Genomic DNA, 21694 nt, shown 5'->3' with positions numbered 1-21694 from the left:
AAGAAAAATAAGAATGAAAGTTGAAACTGAACATTGTCTTATGTACTCTGAAATAATAGAGTATTGTTAGGGAGTTTCTTTATCATGAAGGAACTTTGGAGAAATTGCTTCTGTTCTCTTTTTTTTTTTTTTTTTTTTAAGAAAAACACTCAGTTATATCCTTACATCTTCTTCTCATTTCTTGGAAGAGTCAAAAGACAGGAAAACAATCGGTTATCGTGAAGTTAGTGGAAAATAAAAACAGTAAAAGCAAGTTCAGTGTGTATGTCTAGATATATTCAGTTTAAGATTTTACATGCGCATGTAATACATAAGTGATACTCAGAATCATTGTTCTTTAGCATTAAAAGTTCCTGAATCTTCACAAAAAAGAATATGATTCACTTCTGAAAGGCACCATAGGAGTTAGACTAAACATGGGCATTCTGAGGGTTAAACTTAAATAACATAATTCTCTTATCAATAAACCTTCCTGTCTAGCCATGCCAAATAACTGAGTACACTGTGATCCACCCCTTTTTCAGCACACCGAGCAGCATTTCAACCACTGATATTAATTTTTTAAAATGAAAATCAGAAGTTACGGAACATCACGAACTACATATGTTCACAGTGGCAAAAATCAAAGTTTTTACCAACATTTTTCAGTGCACAAAATTCCTCTATTAATCCATGGGAGAAGAAAACCACAAGTTTGTAATATCCAGAGGTCCTCAAACCTTTTGAGAATTAAAGCAGCTTCTACTTCCAGCATACCCTAATTGGGACATAACCTTTGAGATACTGCTGATCTCCTAAGAGGTCTCCAAAACATCAGCATCAACAGTGACACAAAAAAAGATGAACAAAGCCTAGGTTTTGAGCCAGGAGCTGCAGGGACACTTGGAGGGGCAGCTTCCTCCTGACAGACTCCCATAGAGGTGCCAGGGTGCACCCAAAGACAGTACCTATCTCAGTGTTCTGAGCCATCAGTGAGGAGGTGCTGAGCCTGTGGTTTTGGATTGAGCCGGGATTATCAAGGGCATCTGAAAGTCATAAGTCAGTGGCATCCAGCAGAAGCATTTGCAAAATCTCCTCGAAGGAAAGAATTATCAATGTGGACCCTACAGGATTTCCACAAAGTCAGGAAATTATTCTAAAATAAAGTATTTGCAAACACACAAGAGGGCAGTCACCTTGAATGGAAATTGATCAAAAACCAAAAAACTGATATAGATTACCCTCACTCCTGTATCCAAGGAAAGAAGAAATTAGGGTTGCCTGAAAACAGAATACAGAACAACTGCATAAGAATTGTTTAAAGAAAGAGGGTGGGCCTGGCTTGATGGCTCACTCCTATAATCCTAGCAACTCAGGAGGCTAAGGCAGGAGGAACACAAGGTTGAGGCCAGCCTCAGAACTTAGTGAGACCCTATGTCAAAATTAAAAAGGGCTGGGAATGTAGCTCAGTGGTAAAGCACCCTGGGTTCAATTCTCAGTACCAAAAAGAGAGAGAGAGAGAGAGAGAGAAGGGGGAGAGTGGAATCACAGCAATGAACCAGCAACAGACTATTAGGAATTATCAGGCAGATTTACAACCAGATCAAGTAAAATTCCTGCAAGTTAAATATGTAGACATTGTAACAAAAATTCAGTGGAAGCATCAAATAGATACTGGACCTGGACACAGAAAAAGATGACAGAACTGAAAAATGGATGCAAATAAATTATCAAGAATGAAACTGACAGTGTCTTTAAGAATATGTCCTTTTCAGGATTACTAGAATTTGAAGCCTTGTTTAGTTTTTGAAGGGTTTACAAGGTCTATGAATAACTAAAAAGATACATTTTCTTCTCTAATCAATAGAAGAGTGCAGTGCTAGACTGTTCCCACTTAGGAACTTTAATGAGAAACGTTTGTTTTTCCTTGTGTCAATATAATTTTATATTTTCGTGTGGTCTCATCTGACTGCTGTTCTGATTTCCACATTTTACCAACACTATCCATGAATAATTAGTGACAAGAAGATGGAATATACAAAAAGTTCAGAAGAATAGAGTAAGAAGTCATCTAATCAGAGCTTCAGAACCAATGAACAAGCAAAGCAGGACTCAGAAAACACATCCAAGAAATTCAGGGAAAAGAAACCCATACCTGCACTCACTGCAGAATAGTAGAGGCAAAGAAAATATATAAAAGTGCCAGATGCCATGGCACATGCCTATAATCCCAGCAACTCAGGAGGCTGAGGTAGGAGGATCACTTGAGACCAGGAGTTTGGGGCCAACCTCACCAACATAGGACAACCCTATCTAAACAGAACAAAACAAGTCAACACCAAATGTTGGAAAGAGACTAGAATTTTCATAAACTGTTTGTGGAAGGGTAAATTTATGTATAAGCACTTTGGAAAACAATTTGGCATTATCTTGTAAAATTTAACATTTATATATGGTACATTATAAAAACTCCTTGCCAACGTAACTCTTGTAACATGTACATCGTAAAATATTTACAAGGATATTTACAGAAGCACTGCTTATAATAGCAAAAAATTGGCAGTCATACTAGTAGCCATCACCATAGGAGTAGATTAATAAATCGAGGCATAGTCATAAAATGAAATAGTATATAATTGTGAAAATTAATAAATTATACAACTGTAATGCACCAATAAAAACATATTAAGGAAAATGAATAAATCATGACTTTTCACCACAAAGTGAATAAATTTTAGAAACGAAATACTAAATTTATAAAAATAAAGATTCCACCCAAATTACATGTTGTATGAAATTACTCAGAGCCTCAGAACAAGAGTAATGATACAAATGTTTAGTTTTACATGCTGCCTGGTAAAATTGAGTTGTCTAGAGAATAATGATTGCTTTATCAAGGGGAGGACAGGGAGCAAGAGTTAAAACAATACAGAAATAAATGCAAGCTGCTGGTCATGATTTTAAACTTAGAGTTAGATAATAGGTTCATGTGTGTTAACTCCTATGCTTTATGATTACTAATTTTTTCATTTGTAATTAAAATTACATTTAATCAGCACAAAAAAAAAATTAAAGGAAAAGAGCATGCCCGTGGCCTTGTAAAGTCTGTCACATTTCAGAATCACCAGCTCTCAGAGATAGGTATGCCTTTCTCATCCTTCAGGTGCTCAGGTGAGACCAGAAGGGAAGTTAAATGGCGTGGGCATCATTTTTATCAGAGTGCCGTTATAGGTACTGCTTATGTCTAGGGCTAACAAGACAATCCCCACCCCGAGGCAACTCATGATTTTAATCGAGAAGCAAGGGAGGGGCAGAACAGAAACCTTAAACATCATAGGTAATTTCTGTGATATTTGAGAAAATCATAAGTGCTGTTGGAAACCAGAAAAACTATAACAGAGTAAAGGGGATCACGAGTTCCTAAAGAGAAGCGGGCAGGGACAGTTAGGGTGGTTGGGGCTCATTGAGAAGGTGAGATATTTTCAGAACTTACATTGAGGGTGATAGGCAAGTGTATACAGGTTGAGCGTCCCTAATCCACAGCAATCCAAAATTTTTGAGCACCAACATTGATCCCAAAGAATACTCAGCCTGTATTTAGAAAAAGAACTTTCCATTTGAGAGAAAGACATCGGGAGTGACTTCAACAATTTCTGGCTTGAGTGATGGATAGAATGGAGTCATAATCATTTACAGGGGATGATCAGGACTTCAGTTTTGGACAAGCTGGAGTGGAGATGACTATTGGGTTTCCAAGTAAAGATGTCAAGTAAGCAGTAGAACATTCGCATCCAGATGTCAAGATAAAATTCTGGAGAAAGTGAAAATGCATGCCAGTGGCAGAACCAATACCAATTCAACATTTTTTTGTACCAAAGAGGACCTGATCAGTTAAGAATTAAGTTTCATGAAGGTGGACACAATACTAATGAGTAGGAATCTGATAACTCCCACAAATGGAATGAGGAGACATTTCTGATTGCAATTTTTTCTCACTTATCTCCAAAAAATGTAGTAAAGAGAGCAGAAAATCCACTTTGCCCCAAATGGGTATATTTGCTATTTTTAGATAGAGTATTTTCTGAGGATTTCTATATTACTTGTCTGGTTATTTCCTACTATCTCTTTCTGTCTGTAGGCTCTGACAGTGGGGCTCTCTTTCAACCATACAAATAAATGAAGCATTCAGCAGGAAATTATGCAACATAGAGAATTTAAAAAAAAATTTATCCACATGTGGATTTTTATTGGCCCCAATCATGTTTTAGAATGAAATGATTCTAACTTTGCCAAACTGTTTAGCACAATTATAAAGGCTGGGGCCTGCTGTTGGAATGATTTGCAGAGAGACTGGACTGATTACATGGTGTTTTATTTGCATTACATTAAATCCAGAGCACTTCTTAGAGCAGGCTGGAAAGCAAACACAGAGCCAGGGTACACTAAGTGACATCAGTTGGATGTGCTCAGTACATCTGAGAGCTAAAAAAGCACACTAGAGATCCATCCTCAGGTTTTGGATTTTTTTTTTCTTTTTTTTTTTTCTTTTTATAGCAAAGAAACAAGTTCCAGAAAGACTAAGGGACTTGCCTAAGGTCTCCAGTGGGTAAAACTGTTCTGAGAACCTGCCTTTTCTGATACCCAGGCCCGTGTACTTCTAGCTATGGGTTGTCACTTCCAGGTGTCCCAAAGACTTAAAATTTACTTCTTTTTTTTTTTTCCTCCCATCTCCCTTTGCAGGGTTTCTTCCGGAGGACCATCCGATTGAAGCTTATTTATGATAGATGTGATCTTAACTGTCGGATCCACAAAAAAAGTAGAAATAAATGTCAGTACTGTCGATTTCAGAAATGCCTGGCTGTGGGGATGTCTCATAATGGTAAGTGAGCACTTGTCACCATAAACCTTGTCATACCCTAGGTAGCTGCCAGGTCAGTGGGCTCCAGGGCCCCTGATAGAAATGCATACGGTTTCCCCACAAAACGTCAGGTTTCAGAATATCACATGCCAACAAGACATTTCTCACTTAGGTCAGTGATTTTAAACTCTCAGTATAGAATCCTCTCTGTGGATGAGTCTTGACAGTGATGATGGGAGAAAAGATTTGAAAACCTCAGGGGGCAGTGGGCAAAACTGTACTGTTTTAAAATAAAGGCAGTGATTATTATGATTAATTTTATACTGCTTTAAAACAATTATACTTAATATGTTTCAGCAGTTTCTAAGTTAAATATAAGAATCTTCACGAACTCTGTGAATGGAATTTTAAGTGGCATATCAGAATTTAGATTTATGTACTTCTTTTTTTGTTTGTTTGTTTGTTTGTTTGTTTCTTTACTAAGCAAAGATGAGTATAGCTCTGTCCTTGACCTCAGAAAACAGGAGGATTACAAGTTCAAGGTCAGCCTCAGAAACTTAGCAATAAAAAGGGCTGGGGATGTCACTCAGTGAGTGGTAAAGCACCCCTGGGTTCAATGCCCAGTACCACAAAAAAAAAAAAAAAAAAAAGTAGAGAAAGAGAGAGAGAGAAATAAATTTAAAATCATTATGGGTTCAAGAGATAAAAAATTCCAAAGTGACCAAATTGAATCCAGAGTTTCATTTCACTTGATATCTTATTTTCTCTTCCTCCATCTATCCTTCCTTTGTTCCTTCTTCCTTCTTCAGGGAATCAAACCCAGGGTTTTGCTCATGGTAAGCACATACTGTACCACTGAACTACATCCTCAACTCTGATCTTGTCTTTTCTTTGCTTTCATCTTCTCAGAACCAATCTAGTAAAAATATAATTGTTGAAGTCAATCCTCATTTATATGATTAATTTTTTTGTTCCGTAGTGCAGATGTTTGGTTTTCATGATGGAAATCATCAAGATATCTGGGAACCACTAATTGGTTGATACTCTACCCTTTAAAAATAGTTTGCAGAATTAGAGTCATTAGCATGGGTCAGTTCCTCCAAAGGCAAGAATCTCTTATGAATAGAGCTATCAACAGCATTGGACAGGATGGGAATTTGGTCCAACTTTCCTCAACAGTTGACCACATCTGCTTTGTACAACTGCAGTCACTGATTGCAAAATAATTTGCTGGTTAAATTCCATCCATCTCCTTTTTATTTCAAACCTCATAAAACATAAGGGCACGTTTTCAAGTCAAGAGAGCTCTCTATTTTACATGATGCAATCAAGTTGCAATAAACTTATTTTATCTTTATGAAGAAACCCTGGACTCTAAGGTCATTATCATCAAGATAGCCTAGGAAATCCTGCCCATTCTACTCATAATGCTGTTTGGTTTTTGCCAATTAAAAAAATTGTCACTTCACACATTCATGTAAAATATAATTCCTAGTAACTTACAGGCACCGCACACGTCAATGTAAAATGTTTCCTACTGTTTACAGGCACAGCAAGCATTCACATAAAATATATCCCTTGTTGCTTATTGTTGATAGGCAAATATTATTTATAGCCCAACCTACTGGCTGGTGGTGTAGCTTAGTGGTAGAGTGTGTGCTTAGTGTGCACTGGACCCTGGGTTCCATTCCCAGTCCTAAAAAAAAAAAAAAAAAGCCAAGTGTATGTAGAATGTAGAATTACCTCCTCCCAGAAAAGTCAGAGTGCTACCATAAACTTGATAACAAGGCCATCTTTTGACTTCATGTAACAATTAGGTTGTTCTATTTCAAGAGAGGGGTAATCTTGATGGAGTGTTCGGCTCTTCCATAGGCAAGAAAAAATTACGAATTGGATATCAGTTCATGAGAGACATATGCAGCTCAACACTTAAAGGATTTCAAACATTAGTAAGAAAACCCCTCCTTAGAAAAAAGCATCTGTATGCTCTGGACCCAAGAAAGGAAATGTAGTAACTCTTGATTAGTATTGCCTGTTATTCTGATGAAGAAAACATTTCTAAATACAAAGTCTCCTAGGTGGTTGTAGTCACTGTTTAAATTTCATAACTTTGGGGATATAGCTCAGTGGTAGGTCACTTGACGAGCATGCAAGAGGCCCTGGGTTCAGTCCCTAGTACTGCAAAACAAAAACAAAAAACCTCATTACCTTGTCCAATATAAGGCAATAGTAATGATGTTTCCATTCATATATAATGCCTTTTTAAGTTACCAAAAGAGATAACTAGTATTTTGCCAAAGATCAGCACCCAGCTATTTTCACTGTCTACAAGAAAAAAATGAACATCCCTCAAGTAAGTTCACCCCATTATATATCACTATTATTTGTGCTCTTTGGTGTCTTTTTAATCCATTCAGTGTATTTGAAAGCAGATTCTGAAATAATCTTCCAAGAATCCTAAGGGTCCTGGGGGAAACAATTGGAAAATTATGAAATCAATGACCATTAAATTCTTTCAACTTTGAAATTTCGATTGTTCCTTTTAATCAGAAAACCTAACTCACTGAATCTTTCCTCTTTTTTAAATTTTTATACTTAAAAAAGTACAGCCACTTTTAATTTTTTTATTTTGAGACAGGGTCTCACCAAGTCACTTAGGGTCTTGCTCAGTTGCTGAGGTTGGCTTTGAACTTGTGATCCTCCTGCCTCAGCCCTCCGAGTTGCCCCATGCTCAGCAAATTTTTCACTTTTTAACCAAGTATTACATATCTTATAGATAATTCTGCAGTCTTTCCATATTGCCCAAATACATAGGCATCTCATGTGTCAGTTGCATGAATTTGAAAGTTTTCACCTATGTTTTGGTGCCATAAAAATATAATGTACATGCCTGAATCTGGCCTCTATGTTCTTGTGGATTGCTCAGCAATTTAAGGCAATTAATTTGATGATGATTTAGTGATATAATCCCAGACTACAAATCCAAAGCAGGCTGGGTTAGAGAAAATATAAATGTTATATTAGGTTATGTATGATAAGTTAGTCAGCTTTCCATCACTATAAGAGATACCTGTGGTAAACCAACTTATACAGAGAAAAGGATTGTCTTGGCTCACAATTGTGGGGATTCTAGTCTATGATCAGTTGTCCCTGTTGATTTGGGCCTGTGGCAAAACAGCATATCATGGCAGGCAGCACCACTCATCTCATGGCCGAGGAGGAAAAAAGAAGAGGTAGGAATTCAGGTTCCATATGCGTTCTTCAAGGATATGCCCCCAGCAACCTAACTGCCTGCCACTTGACCCCACCTCTTAAAGGTTCTACCACCTCCCACAGTGCTACTAAGGATCCATCCTTTAACCTACCAGCCTTTAAGAGACATTCAAGATCCAAGCTGTAGCATATAGTTAAAACTCTTTGGATAGAACTTTCATCCTGCTTGTGCCACATAGCCTAAGCATTGCACAGGAATATGATTTTAGAATCTTTCCAGTTGGAAACTGGCTGTCTCTCAAATATCCATTTTCAGCAGTGGGTACAAAAATCACTCAGATGTTGGATTGACCAGTGTGCCCACAGTTTCTTTTTGTTGTTTTCCTATAAATAATCAAGAGAAATACACACTCTAAATATTTTGGTCACTAACAATCCATCATTTCTAGACAACAGGTCAGTCTGAGTGATTGCTCAGAAGGCTTCCTGAGTCATTCCAAGCACAGTCAGCTCGGTGCCCTGTCTAGACACCACCTTTAGAGCAAAACTCAAAATGAAAACAAAGCCAAAATAAAGACCTACTTCCTTAGCTGTCCAGGAGTACATGTCACTTACCAAGTGATGTTTGCACCAGCTACTTCTTGTCAGAGAAGCTGCAGCTATAGAATCTTGATAAAAAATACTCTCATGGATCACGTTACTTTAAGTCAGATGGGTGCTTGCACATGTTTTTAGTTTTTTGAAATAGTGATTTTTGTTCTAAAAGCCCTTAATATTATCCATCTTTTTTACTGTGTCCTCTTTAAGAAAATAATTACATCACTAAGAACTTTGACAAGTGAATGTTTCATATTCAGAGCTGCCTTTCATGCATGAACTGAATAGTAGTAAGTCTATGGTAAGTTCGTTTAAAAATAATCTAAGAAAAGATTGGCTTGGGTTCCTTAGGAGTCAGTTCAGTTACATTTTCCCTATAACATTGAAATTTGATTTTTTACAATTATACTTTTCATAAGTTTAAAAATTACTGAGCATTGGGGATTCAGCTCAGAGCAACTGCCTACCCTGTGTAAAGCCATGGGTTTAATCCCCAGCATCACTAAAAAAAAAAAAAAAAAAGTAGCAAAACCTTAGCTTTGCTGATTATGATGTCCAATGATATAAATAACGTTTTTTTTTCTTTTTTCCCTTTTAAAAAAGCTGACTTCTTTAAAAGATAGTTTCTCAGTGACATCATCAAATATAGAAAAATGGTTTTGCCAATTTTTGTAGCACTCAGCATTTTTAAGGTGGTTGTCTCAATGCATTGAAAATAGCTCTAGTATATATAGGGAAAGAAAAAAGGCCAAATGACAAATGTATTTCAAGTTAACCTAATACTTTTTTTCTTTAACTTTTGCTATGGTTTAGAGAAGTGCCCCCTCAGAGGCCTGGGTATGAAATAAAGGCTTGGTTGCCAGCCTGTGGCACTATTGGAAAGGGTAGAACCTTTAGGAGGAGGGGCCTAACACAAGGAAGTTAGGTCATTTGTGGCATGCTCTTGAAGACAACACTGGGGCCCCGCCCCCTCCTTCTCTCTTTGCTTCCTGCCCACCATGAAGTGAAGGGACCTCTTTTGCCATGCACTCCCACCATGATGTATCATACTTCCACAGGTCCAGAGCAACAGGGCCAAGCATCGTTGATCTTTGTGATAGAAAATAAAATTACCCAAATGTTAACTTCAGAAAAGGCAACACAGTCCTAATGCACAAGGCAGCGCCATCACTCAAACCCACATGTCATAGATGATGGTTCACAAAGGAGCCCCACCTCCTTCTCCCATTCCCACCTTCTTCTGAGCAAAACTTAAAGCAAACTGCTTTGCTGGTTCTGGGAAGATGCTCTATGTTTGTAAACACCTAGGCCTCTGTAGATCATGCCCTATGTTCTCTGACAGATATCCTACCTGGCATTCAAGATCCAGTTCAAATGTCTTCTCTTCCATAAGACTTTTCAGATTCTCCGTGCTTCATCTTCTGCATGATTTATCCCTTCCGGGGCACCATTTTCTTCATTAAAGGCAAGGAAGCAATAAGATCTATGTGACTAAAAAAAAAAAAAAAAAAAAAACACCACTGACAGTAGCAAATGAGAGAGGGAAAAGACTAGAATCAAGGAAGTCCATCAGAAGATGAATGCTATGCTAGGAATACTGGAAGAGTGAGGCAGAAGGAAGTGAGAGAATCTGAGCTGTGACCAATGAATAAAAGTGAGAGGAGAGAGTCTGTCCAAGACTACTCAGGGCATCTCATCTGGGTGATGACAGAATGGATGGACCAAGAAAAGAACACAGGAAGAGAAGATGGTTTGAAGGAGAATGTTAAAATTTTAGTTTTATTTGTGTTTAAGGAACATCAGGCCTCCGTGTATAAAGGAAGACAAGAAGACATGAAAAATAAAGATCTAAATCTCGAGAAAGAGAAAGCAGGAGTCACTAGTACCTGTTGTGAGTTAGGGGGAAGATGTAACTAGGAACAACACAATATAAGCCAAGGAAGGGGGGCCCCATCAAAGAGATCTGGGAAATAGCAGAAAGTAGGAGACCTAGAACAGAAAAACCAGGATGAGAAATTTTATTAAGTAAAAGGGTGGAGATGGTCCATTATATGGAAAGTGGGGGAATGGTGCTAATTCAAGCAGATTGAAAATGTAGAAGAGGCCCCTGGATCTGGCCACGAGAAAAGCATTCAGGACTTCCAGAAGCCCGGTTTCGGTGAATTCAGTGCAGCAAAAGCTAGATCACAGAGGGTTGGAGAGCAAATAGAAAGTGACAGACACAGAGAGGGAAGATTACTCTTTCAGTAAGTTCAGTGGTAGAGGAAGAATAGCTACAAGGGCAGAAGCAGCTGGGTAAGAAATGTGGACATCTGCTGGGGGTAAAAAACAGAGCCAGTCAGGGAGCACGGGAGAGAGATTCCTCTGCGGATGTTTCCGGTCTCCCCTTCTGGAGGCATCCTTTCTGTCCTCATGTCTTCCAGCACAGTCTGTGTGGCACAGTGTCTTGTATCAGAACACATACTCAGTGAATGGATCGGATGATGTCATTCTAGCCTTCAGAGTACTGGAAATAGAGCTGGAAGGTGAGGGAAGGTGAGGTAGTGGTGTTCCGCACATCCCTGCAGACATCTCAGTAAAGGTCTAAATAGCCTCTACCAATAATCAGAAGCATGCTACCCTACATAAAATAACTTAGTATTGGTGGTAGGGTTGTTCCTTCATTTACTTTAGAGGAACTAAGGAGTCCTAGTTATTGGACTGCCAAGTCCTGCAAAACCTCACAATGCACAAATTTTCTTTTGTTTTCTTGTTGTTGTTTGGTTTTTTGTTTGTTTGTTCATTCTTTTTTTTTTTTTTTTTTTTTCCTTCAAGAGATGTAGAGAGCCCCAGCTCAGTGGTAGAATGCTTGTCTTGCCAGGTCCCCAGGACTGTAAAAAAGTAAAAAAGGCAGAGAGAGAAAGGTAGAAAAATATAACCTATTAGCAATAGCCATGTGAATAGCAACAGTGTTATCTTATTTGGATACAAAAGAATACCATAAAAAATGGGAACACTGACCAGGAGAGGTGGCTTACTCATTGACATGATCGCAAATTCAGTGTCTTAGATGTTGAAAGACCAAAATATTTTTGATAAGACACAACTTGTTTTATTGTGCTATTTTCTATTGATTTCTTGTTTTGGGAAACCTGCATTGTTAATCTTTGTAATTAAGTAGCTTCTGGGGCTGGGGAGATAGCTCAGCTGGTGGAGTGCTTGCCTCCCAAGCACAAGGCCCTGAGTTCAATCCCCAGTACCGCCAAAAAAAAAAAAAGCTTTTGTCTTTAATGTTCCTACAGGTAAGTAGATATTTTCAGAACATGTCTATTAATTGTCTCTTAGTGCTATACCCAGATCCAGAAAGCAGGATATCTATTTTGTGCATTTGGAGTTTGTTATTGGGTAACATCAGGACAATTACTCAAGGCTGAATCTGTCCTCTGCTAGTAACAGTGTATTTTTTAAAGTATAAGCTATTATAGTTTCACAGAAATTAATAAGTCTCTATCAAACTTAGTCTTCCTATAGGGAGCCTACTGAGTCTGATATTGAGTTTTTTTTAAACCAAGATACGGAATTTTCTGTGGTTTTTTTTTTTTTTTTAATTTAATTTAATTTTATTTATTTATTTTTGCAGTGCCTAGGATCAAACCCAGGGCTTCACACATGATAGGCAAACCATTTACCACTGAGCTCTGCCTGCAGCCCTCTTTAAGTGATTTATAATCCCAAATATGAAAGTGAATGCCAGGTTTCTGGAAGTTGCTCTGTGTGATAGGTGCTAGATCTGTAGAACAGAAAGATGTGTCTTTTTACCCACGTAGGGCCTCAAAATGTAGAGGGAAAAAAAGAGCAGAAGTTGGGTTTGGTGGTATATGCTTGTAATCTCAGTGACTCGGGAGGCTGAGGCAGGAGCCAGCATCAAAAACTTAGCAAGACCCTGTCTTAAAATAAAAAATAAAAAGGGCTGGGATGTACATCGGTGGCAGAGCACCCCTGGATTCAATTCCCAGTACCACAAGAGGGAAAATAAAGAGAGAAAGCAGAGTATGTTTCCAAGTACTATGTGTCACAGACATTTGTAGAATTTAGAGCTAAATATAGAGCTAAAGGAAGGAACCTTGAGAGATCCTCTTTTCCAAGTCCCCAGTCTATAGATTAAGTAATTGAGGACCAGAGAAGTTAAGTGATTTTCTGAAAGTCATCCAGCTGGTTTGTCACAGAGCAGAAACTAGAAAGTGGACTTGCTGACTATGTGGAATACAGCATTAGTTCCATTGCCTCCCAGAAACCAAAAGTTCTCACACCGTGACTCACAGCACTATATGGAGCATTTTCCTCTCTCTTAAGTTTAATCATCAGTGGTAGAAGACTTGGAAGCATATACTTGTATGTGGGCACACTCAGCCTTTACATTTCTGGTTCCCAGTCGAGAATGTTCATCTTCTATTTCCAAACTCCAGGACTTCTAGGAAACAACAATACAGTTTCTACAATGTCCCTCATCTTGGGTCACTCAAAAGAGTAGGAACTAGACGGGGGATGTGGCTCAGGGGTAGAGCTCCTGCCTAGCATGTGCCTGGCCCTGGGTTCCATCTCTAGCATGGGGAAAAAAAAAAAAAAAAAAAAAGCTCAACTAAAAAATAACCATTCCCTAAACGGAGGGATAGAGATAAGTAGATTAGTTTAGGTTTGGGGTTTGTTTGTTTGTTTCTTTATCTGTGGGGAGAGCAGTATGCCCTGGCCAATATTCTGACCTCTAATCTGCAGCAGCCATCGTTGTCCTAGGCTACTTCAGCCACAGTCATAAAAGCAATGCTTATGAAGCAAGACCATCTGCCAGGCATCTTGCTAACCTCTCCTGTGCTTTCTGTCATGTCCTCATGTGGGGTGCATACCTAGGCCCAAATAGGACCCCAAAGCAACAACTCAAAGTCAGCTTTTTCCCCTTAAAAAAAAAAAAAAAAAAAAGGAAGAAAGAAAGAATATAAGCCGGGTATGATGGTACACTCTTGTAATCCCAGCTACTCAGGAGACTGAGGTAGCAGGATCACAACTTCAGAGCCAGCCTGGGCAACCTAACAAGGCCCTGCTCAAAACTTAAAAAAAAAAAAAAAGAAAGAAAGAAAGAAAAGAACAGTTAAAGCTAGGGATGTAGCTCAGTGGTAGAGGGTCCTGGGATTCTATCCCTAGTCCCCCGCTACACATACACCCAAAATATATGTAAATGAAAGTTTTTATTTCCTCTGTAACTTCAGATCTCTCTATGTTGTATGTAAATTTAGTCCCCCAAAATGGGATATATTTTTTTCATTCCTTTTCTGAACCTCTGATGTGTAAAATTGTATATAACTAGTTGCATTTATAGCTAAATCTAATGTGTAGCATAGACACTTAATAATACAAAAAATTTGTTCATAAAATTTAGCCTTTTCACAAGGATTCCAAGTTCAAGGCCCACCTGGACAACTTAACAATACCCTGTCTTAAAAAAAGAAAAAAGAAAAAAGAAAAAAAAGATTTAGGCCTTTTGAGAACTTCATTTATGAAAATTCACATTTTTAAAAAATTGTTTGTAGTTGTAGATGGACAACATACCTTTATTTTATTTATTTTTATTTGGTGCTGAGGTTTGAACCCAGTGCCTCATACTGCTAGGCAAGCGCTCTGCCACTGAGCCCCTAGCCCCAGTCCCAGCCCCGAAAATACACGTTTTTTTAGATTCTAGATTAAAGATTTTGCTTTAATATCTCCTGATTAAAAGTTATTTTCAGCCAGGCACTGTGGTATATGGCTGGTGACTTAGGAGGCTGAAGCAGAATCACAAGTTCAAGGCCACATGAGCAACTTAGCAAGACTCTGGCTCAAAACAAAAATAAAAAGGACTGGGGATATAGCCCCAGGGTATAATGTCCCTGAAATCTCAGTATTTTTTAAATTTAAAAAAATGATTTTTAAAGCTAAAATTATTTTTGGATATTTTTGTTAGGTATGGGAAAGCAGTACTATCAACATAATAAGTGGAATAAGTGGCTATCTTTAGCTGTTTAAAACGTCTTTAATTGCCAACTAGAAAAAAAAAAATGCTTCCCTAGCCATGTAAACTTCTATGTATATTGATAGTTTCTTACCTGTAAAATTTAACCAGTGCTTAGAACAGTGCCTGGCACACTCAATAATCATGCATCCGGGAAGAGACAGTATTTGTGGTCTTTGAATCAGTGAAGAAGAGCAACAGACAGTGGATGATTTAGCCACCTCTATTTCATTACATGATAAGTGTGATTTTTCAAGATTCATATCACAATTTGTTTTTCCCCAGTACTGGGGATGGCACCCAGGGCCTCACCTCTGAGCCATACTCCCAGCGCAAACAGATTATGTTTCCTCCTAGTTAGGCCTTACTAACCTCTCTTAACTGTTTCTCCTTGCCTTGCTTTTTTTTTTTTTTTTTTTTGCCCTTCTGCTTTCACCCTTCCTCACCCTACAAGAAGCCAAATGTTAAGGATATTGTCTTACCGACAAAACATCATGGTCGTGGTCAAGGAATAAGTTCAACCTCTCCCTATGAGGTGTCAAAGCCCTGTCTGTCCTAGCAAATGAAATGAAGCACCATCCGCATCTCTTCATAAGGGGAGCAAACCAGATCCTCCAGCCTCCCTGAGAACAAAGCCCCTGTGCTACTTTGAATCCTGCACAGTTCCTTACTTTAGTTCATGAAACAAGCAGATCCTTCCAGTGCCTGACCTTAGGGCAGATGCTGGGGATACAAAGATAAATAAAACACTATCTCTGGCCTTCAGAGCATTTTTCTGTAGTGGGATAAATAGGTGTGTAAATTAAATGATTATGGCACAATGTGAAAATTGCTGTCACTGAAGTATACACTAAGGGTCAGTGGAGTACACTGGGAGAGAATAATTAGCTGCTTCTGAAGGTCTCAAAAAGAAAATGCATTTAAATGGAGTCTTGTGGGATGAATAGGAGTTGGCTCTCCATTATTTCATGTTTAAATAAACATATTTTCTTCCCTGTACTAAACAAACTCTTTGACCTTCCTGGCAGGATCGTGCACTATGTTTTTTTAATCAAAGAAGTGGACGATTTAAATTTTTTACTGATCATCAGCACTGCTATCATGAACTACAAACATGAGGAAAGTGGTAGAAAGAACTTGAGATGAGTGGAGAGGGGAGGGGCTCTGACTGTGTGGGAACTGGGGCCGGGGAGGGAACAGTGCCTGTTAGGAGCAGTAGTAATTCAATGATTCATCCTGTCGTTCCTCTTCCTCTATAGCCATCAGGTTTGGGCGGATGCCACAGGCCGAGAAGGAGAAGCTGTTGGCTGAGATCTCCAGTGATATCGACCAGCTGAACCCAGAGTCTGCCGATCTCCGGGCCCTGGCAAAGCATTTGTATGACTCATACATAAAGTCCTTCCCACTGACCAAAGCCAAGGCGAGGGCGATCTTGACAGGAAAGACAACAGACAAATCAGTTAGTTCTCTTCTGCTGTCTTCATTGGGGGTGGCCGGGCCGGGGCGGGAGGGAGGGGGGCGGGATCGTTTCCTTGGGTAAATTATTTTACCGTGTTACACATGCGTATGCAGAATGCCGGTTCAACTGTTGACTATTAACACATCACAGGAGAGTCTGAACCGCAGGATGGGATAAGTAGACATTTTGGGGGGGCGGGGAATATGTGTCATCTAAGTTGGAACAAAACCTTTGAGAATTGGAAGGTACAGGTCACCCTAACTTTGATGAATGAACTCAGAGTCCCTTCTTGCTACCAGCCTGTTGGGATCCATCTCTCTTTCTTGGCATCAAAATAACTGGCCACAGCAACTGCCACTCAACACTGCTTTTCATTGGAAAGACTTGTTTCACTCTTTGACTTTTGAGAACTACCAAAGTCACCTTTTATGAAGTTCTACAGAGAACATAAAGATGCATTCCTAATACCATACAACCTTTGTTTCCTTCTAACACTTGTTTGTTCCTAGGGAACTGGAAGGCTGTGCTTTTATTATATAAACACCTTTCGTCTTCTGTAAGACTGAGCTGCCTATGCTACTGCAGTGGATTTTTTTTTTTCCCCTCCTCGTGCTGGGGACGGAACCCAGGGCCTCACACGTGCAAGATGAGCACTTTACCACTGAGATACACCCAAAGCCTTCAAATGGATTCTTTTTTTTTTTTTTTTTTTCCTGGTACTGGGGATTGAATCCAGAGTTGCTTAACCACTGAGTCACATCCCCAGCCCATTTTTATATTTTATTTTGAGACAGGATCTCGCTGAGTTGCTTAGGGCCTCACTACGTCACAGGCTGGCCTTGAACTCCGACCTCAGGCTCCCAAGCTGCTGGGATTACAGGAGTGTGCCACCGCGCCTGGCATCAAATGGATTTTTTAAATATCTTAAAATTCTTTGAGTAACACTGTTTAGAAAACTCAGAATGGGTTAGAATGTTCACTGGGCCAAATTCTCCAAGAAGCAGAACTCTTCCCTGATAGGAAGCTGAAAAAGCAACATGGAATCATATTAAAACATAACGAAACTATACCCAGATTCTAGTCCCAGTCTGCCATCAGCTGGCAGTATGACCTGGATCATGTCTCTGTCCCCCAGTTTTACTGACAAGGTTTGGCTTTGATGACACAGTCTGCAGAATGTTCCAGGGCAGTAAGAGCTGTAGAAGACAATGTCCCAGCCCTCCAAAGCCCTGCATGCAATCATTTATTTTCAAGTGAACACCTCTAGGAGAGCTATACAACTACTCCATAGACATGTGTAATTTTTTGCCTGCCCAAATATATTTTCAGGGAAATCTTATTATCCTTTAATGTATTTTGATGACTATCTCAAGATATTATTATTTTCCTTCTAGATAAACCATTTAGTAAGAGTAGAATCAACTGAGTAAAAAAAACTGCAGGATACCTTTCATGGTGGCACACACCAGTAATCCCAGCAACTCGGAAGGCTGAGGAAGGAGAATTGTAAATTTGAGGCCAACCTTAGCAACTTAGCAAGACCCTGTCTCAAAATAAAAAATTTAAAAAGGATTGAGGATGTGCCTTAGTGGTAAAGCACCCCAGGGTTCAATCCCCAGGACCATAGAAACAATACAAAATAAAAACTATGGGATAGAGGCACGTGTCCATAGGACAGGTTTTACATATGAGAGAGAGGTCATTAGTACCTTAACAATTACAGTTCATTATAATTGCAAAAAAAATCTCCCACTCCCTAACATTTGGGCCACATACCCATTATATAGCTGTTATTATTTATTAACAGTCTCTTTATAAAGACAAGGAAGCGGAAGTCCAAAGAAGAAGTGTCATTGTGGGAAAACTTCCACATATGCTCTCTTTTTATCAATTTGTAAAATAGCAGATTTTTGTTTTGTTTTGTTGGCCACATTCTGCCATCCCAAACTATTCCCAGTCAGGAAGCTTTTCTGGAGCTGCTTTGCTCTCATCCCAGTGATCAGGACTGTCTTCTCCCACTGACACCAGACAACAGAACACAGGTGCTAGTAAAGCTGAGTCTCTGTGTTCATTAAATGAAGAACTCGAATCCCAGCAAATCACACGTGGATGAAGACTCACATAGTCGATCTAACTGCCGAAAATAAACTTGTGTTCATGTCCAGGTAGTAAAAATAAAGGGAAAACTAGAGCAACCTCACTGTAGAGAGTTAATGCTTTCAGGCAAACTTTAGCAGCTTGCCCCTGGCAGGTCTAGGAGAGCGCAGTGGAAGCTGTGAGACCCAGAACCCTGGACAGGATTGCTGAAAAGGAATGAGCCCTGAAGCAAACCATTTGCTTCACCATATGGCTTATGGCCTTTCAATTTACAAGTCCTCATCTTCTCCTTACCTCCCAATTCAGACCTGCAATTCATGTCGAAAATTCTATCAATTTAATAGCACCTGGAAGATAGGAGGGAGATTAAAAAGAAAGAAGAAAAAGAAAGAAATCCCTAATAGTCAAGAATTTAAATTTATGCCACCGGTGGCCAACATATCTTTGGTCCAAAGGACACAGAATCGTGGACAATGTAAATCACTTTAAAACTTCATCCCAAGTGGCATTGTTGGTTCTCTGAGTTAAAAATAAGACAATCGGTGCTTCTTTATGGAATAAATAGCTACGAAACTATTTTAAAGAAAAGGGCTATAAGATATCTGATTACAAACGTCTCAAGTTGAGAGGGTTTGGTCCGTTTTTTCCCTTTAGAAACTGGGTCTGTACTTTGCTAGGTCTCTCTGTGCTTTGCCCATAATAGTTACTCAGACTGTATTTATTTAATTGGATTAAAAACTGTTGCCAGTGCCCTTTGAAATGCTGGACTTTCCGCAGAGGGCTTCTCACTAGCCCAATATTTGCTCACCAAACTGGACATTATTAGGTGATCTAGATAGAGACAGAATTGCCTCTAGTTAGGGTCTGGAAAAAGTAAGAGAGGCTGGGCCAAATTAAAATAATCCGTTCACTGATTACACAGAACTGAAATAGGACTGTTTGGCCCTCTGTTTTCTCCTTATCTTGCAAAATCAAATTAAGCACCAGTGGAAAGAAACAGTTGAGAGAGGAAAATGGGAGCAAGGAAAAAAGAAAAAGAAACAAGGAAAGGAAAAAAAAAATGTGATTTCCAATGAGACTAGAGATTGGGTCTTTATCAGGGTGGTCATGTTGTTCATGTGATAGCATCTCTCTGAGGGGGTGTTATGTTATCTCTTGGCAAGTACTCATGAAAGTTGAGATCTGCATTGATAGGAAAAGTTTTTGCCATAGTGGGGACCCTGGAGAGGGCGGGGGATGTGGAAAAATGGCCAAGGCTGTGTGGTAAAGCAGATGAGGTCTCATCCTGCAACCCTGCTAGAGACTGATGTCATCCGCGTTAGTTAGGCCAAACTCTGGGGAGGCTGCTCAGCTTAGTGGATGACCAATTACCCAGAATCTTTGGAAAAGGAAATGAGTCTTTAGAAGAGGCTATTCTTTAAATTTATCTTACTGCTCGACTGAACCATTGCCTATGAGGGACTGCCAGCTGCCCTCCTAGCATTTGCCTCCAGGCCAACCAGGACTTCTCCCCTCCCCAGCTAAACTTCCTTCTTCTATATCTTATTCCCTGGGGCCTCTCAAAACAGATAAATTAAATGTCCCTGCTTTGTTGTCAACTTGAACACCGTATGTTTGGTATAAGGTACCCCAATTTGGGGTCATCGTGCCTAAAAGAAAAATGGTCGGGAATTCCGTCTCTGGGCTGGGGTGGAAACCCTGGAGAAGAAACGTCTTAGGAGCAATAGTCCTTTTGCCACCCTCAAATGGGACGGGACTGATTCTTCTTGAAGAGATCCCTACTGTCCTCTGGAAACCAAGATTGTGCTAGGAGCTGGGGTGCTCCCTTTCCGGAAGGCAGTTTTGATAACTGAATGGACTTTGGAAGTCCCCAGTGTTTGACTATTACTCTGGTACAGCGATCACACTGGGTGTATCACTGTCACATGATCCCATGTTTGTTGACAAAAATAAACAGAGTGGTTTTCAGAAACCATTCTCAGTACCATGGTTTGTCATAAAACAATAAATAGAAAAACCCTTGGTGTGCCTGCCAACTTTTCACTCCATATCTAAGAGATGGTGAAGCCCTGGCTGCACTCTATCTATGAATAAATAAAACTTTTTATTTGTACTGTGTTGGACTTTGGGTTCCAAAGCATCACTTTGTTTATGATGAGCACATGAGAGTCATTGTTCTTACAATTACAAGGGCAAACTGGTGCCATCGAAAAGTGGTCATTCTGAGCAGCCTGTGAAATGTGAGACTACTGAATCGTAAAACCAATATGGAATTGTAAACTTTGGTGAAAACATGTCTGTGCCCACTTAAATATGTGTGTTCTAAAATTTACAGAGGCCATCAAATCTAGTGATTCAACCCATTGGAAAGATGTCTGTCTTTTTAAATCCTACTCTTAGACCTAAACAAAGTATGGTCTCTTTCCTCTCCATCTTTGAAAAAGCCCCAGTATGCTGGAATTTGCCCCCCTGAGAGGAAAGACTTAGGGATGGGGGGACATCCACAAGAAAAGAGGCTTAGGAACTCTAATAGAAATAGAGAGCAGGGGAGCATCATGGTGTGGTTTGCATGGCTGATGGAGAAGTTGGACTCCAAAGATCATTAATTCATATATCAATATTAATAAAATAAATCATTTTATTGCCAGGGCTGTCAGGAATAACTAAAGCTATAACCAATCTGAACCAATAGTGTTCTTTCAGAGAAGAAGTAAAAAAGTAAATATTCCGGGGCTGGGGACATAATTCAGTAGTAAGTAGAGTGCTTGCCTAGCATGTGCAAGTCCCTGCATTCAATTCCCAAGACTAATAATGATAATAACAACAATAATAATAATCTGTATATTTAAGAAGGAAAGCATTTGGGTGGTTTTTATTCGATGGTTGGTCTCAGTTAGTCAATGCCCTTGCTTATCCTGAGTAACTGTTTGGCTGGCATTAGATGGTTTTTTGTTTTTTTTTTTAAGAGCTGTGGTTTTATGCTAGTTCATTTGAGTGTGAACAATTCTTATTAAGTTTTCATTTGTTTGTCTTAAATCTCTCAACCACGTGGGGTGACAGAATTACAGCTGACAGGCTTTCAAACTTCACTTTTATCACACATAGCCCTCAACCAGCACCTCTAGGAAAACAGCCATTCAAACGGTGCTGCCTCCAAGCCCCAACTGAAAGAGCTGCAGTTTAAAAGCCCCCTGTTCATTCCAGAACAGCGATTTTATGGAAAGGGAAAAAGAAACGGAGTCAGGTAGAAAGCAATGGAAAAGGAAAAGAATCCAACCAGCAGTCTAGAGCAGCCCTGGTCCTCAGTCAGGGTTTGCCATGAAGAACTGTTTGTGGAAAATCTCCTGGCTTCATTCTATTTTCATTTAGAGAACAAGGATGCAGATGATTCTTGAAGATCCCTTATGCTCTTTGAATCCCCTGGTTCTCAAAAAGCAGAGAACACAGGGGTGGGAACAAAAAAAAAAAAAGG

At 39.4% G+C, this 21694-nt stretch overlaps 1 protein-coding gene across 13 annotated transcripts in view; it reads left to right on the top strand.

The window, feature by feature from the left end:
- PPARG (peroxisome proliferator activated receptor gamma) overlaps window positions 1–21694 on the top strand; it is a 138792-nt gene that overhangs the window by 95575 nt on the left and 21523 nt on the right. For all 13 annotated transcript variants that reach the window (XM_079122304.1, XM_079122303.1, XM_079122294.1 and 10 more), the window contains 2 exons: window positions 4720–4858; window positions 15926–16125. In XM_079122304.1, the coding sequence (XP_078978430.1) occupies window positions 4720–4858; window positions 15926–16125 (339 nt within the window). The remainder of the gene's footprint in view (window positions 1–4719; window positions 4859–15925; window positions 16126–21694) is intronic.

The sequence above is a fragment of the Sciurus vulgaris genome (assembly GCF_902686455.1).
Source record: "Sciurus vulgaris genome assembly, chromosome: 19".
NCBI classification, from domain to species: Eukaryota; Metazoa; Chordata; class Mammalia; order Rodentia; family Sciuridae; genus Sciurus; species Sciurus vulgaris.
This window is presented reverse-complemented; position numbering and strand designations above follow the sequence as displayed.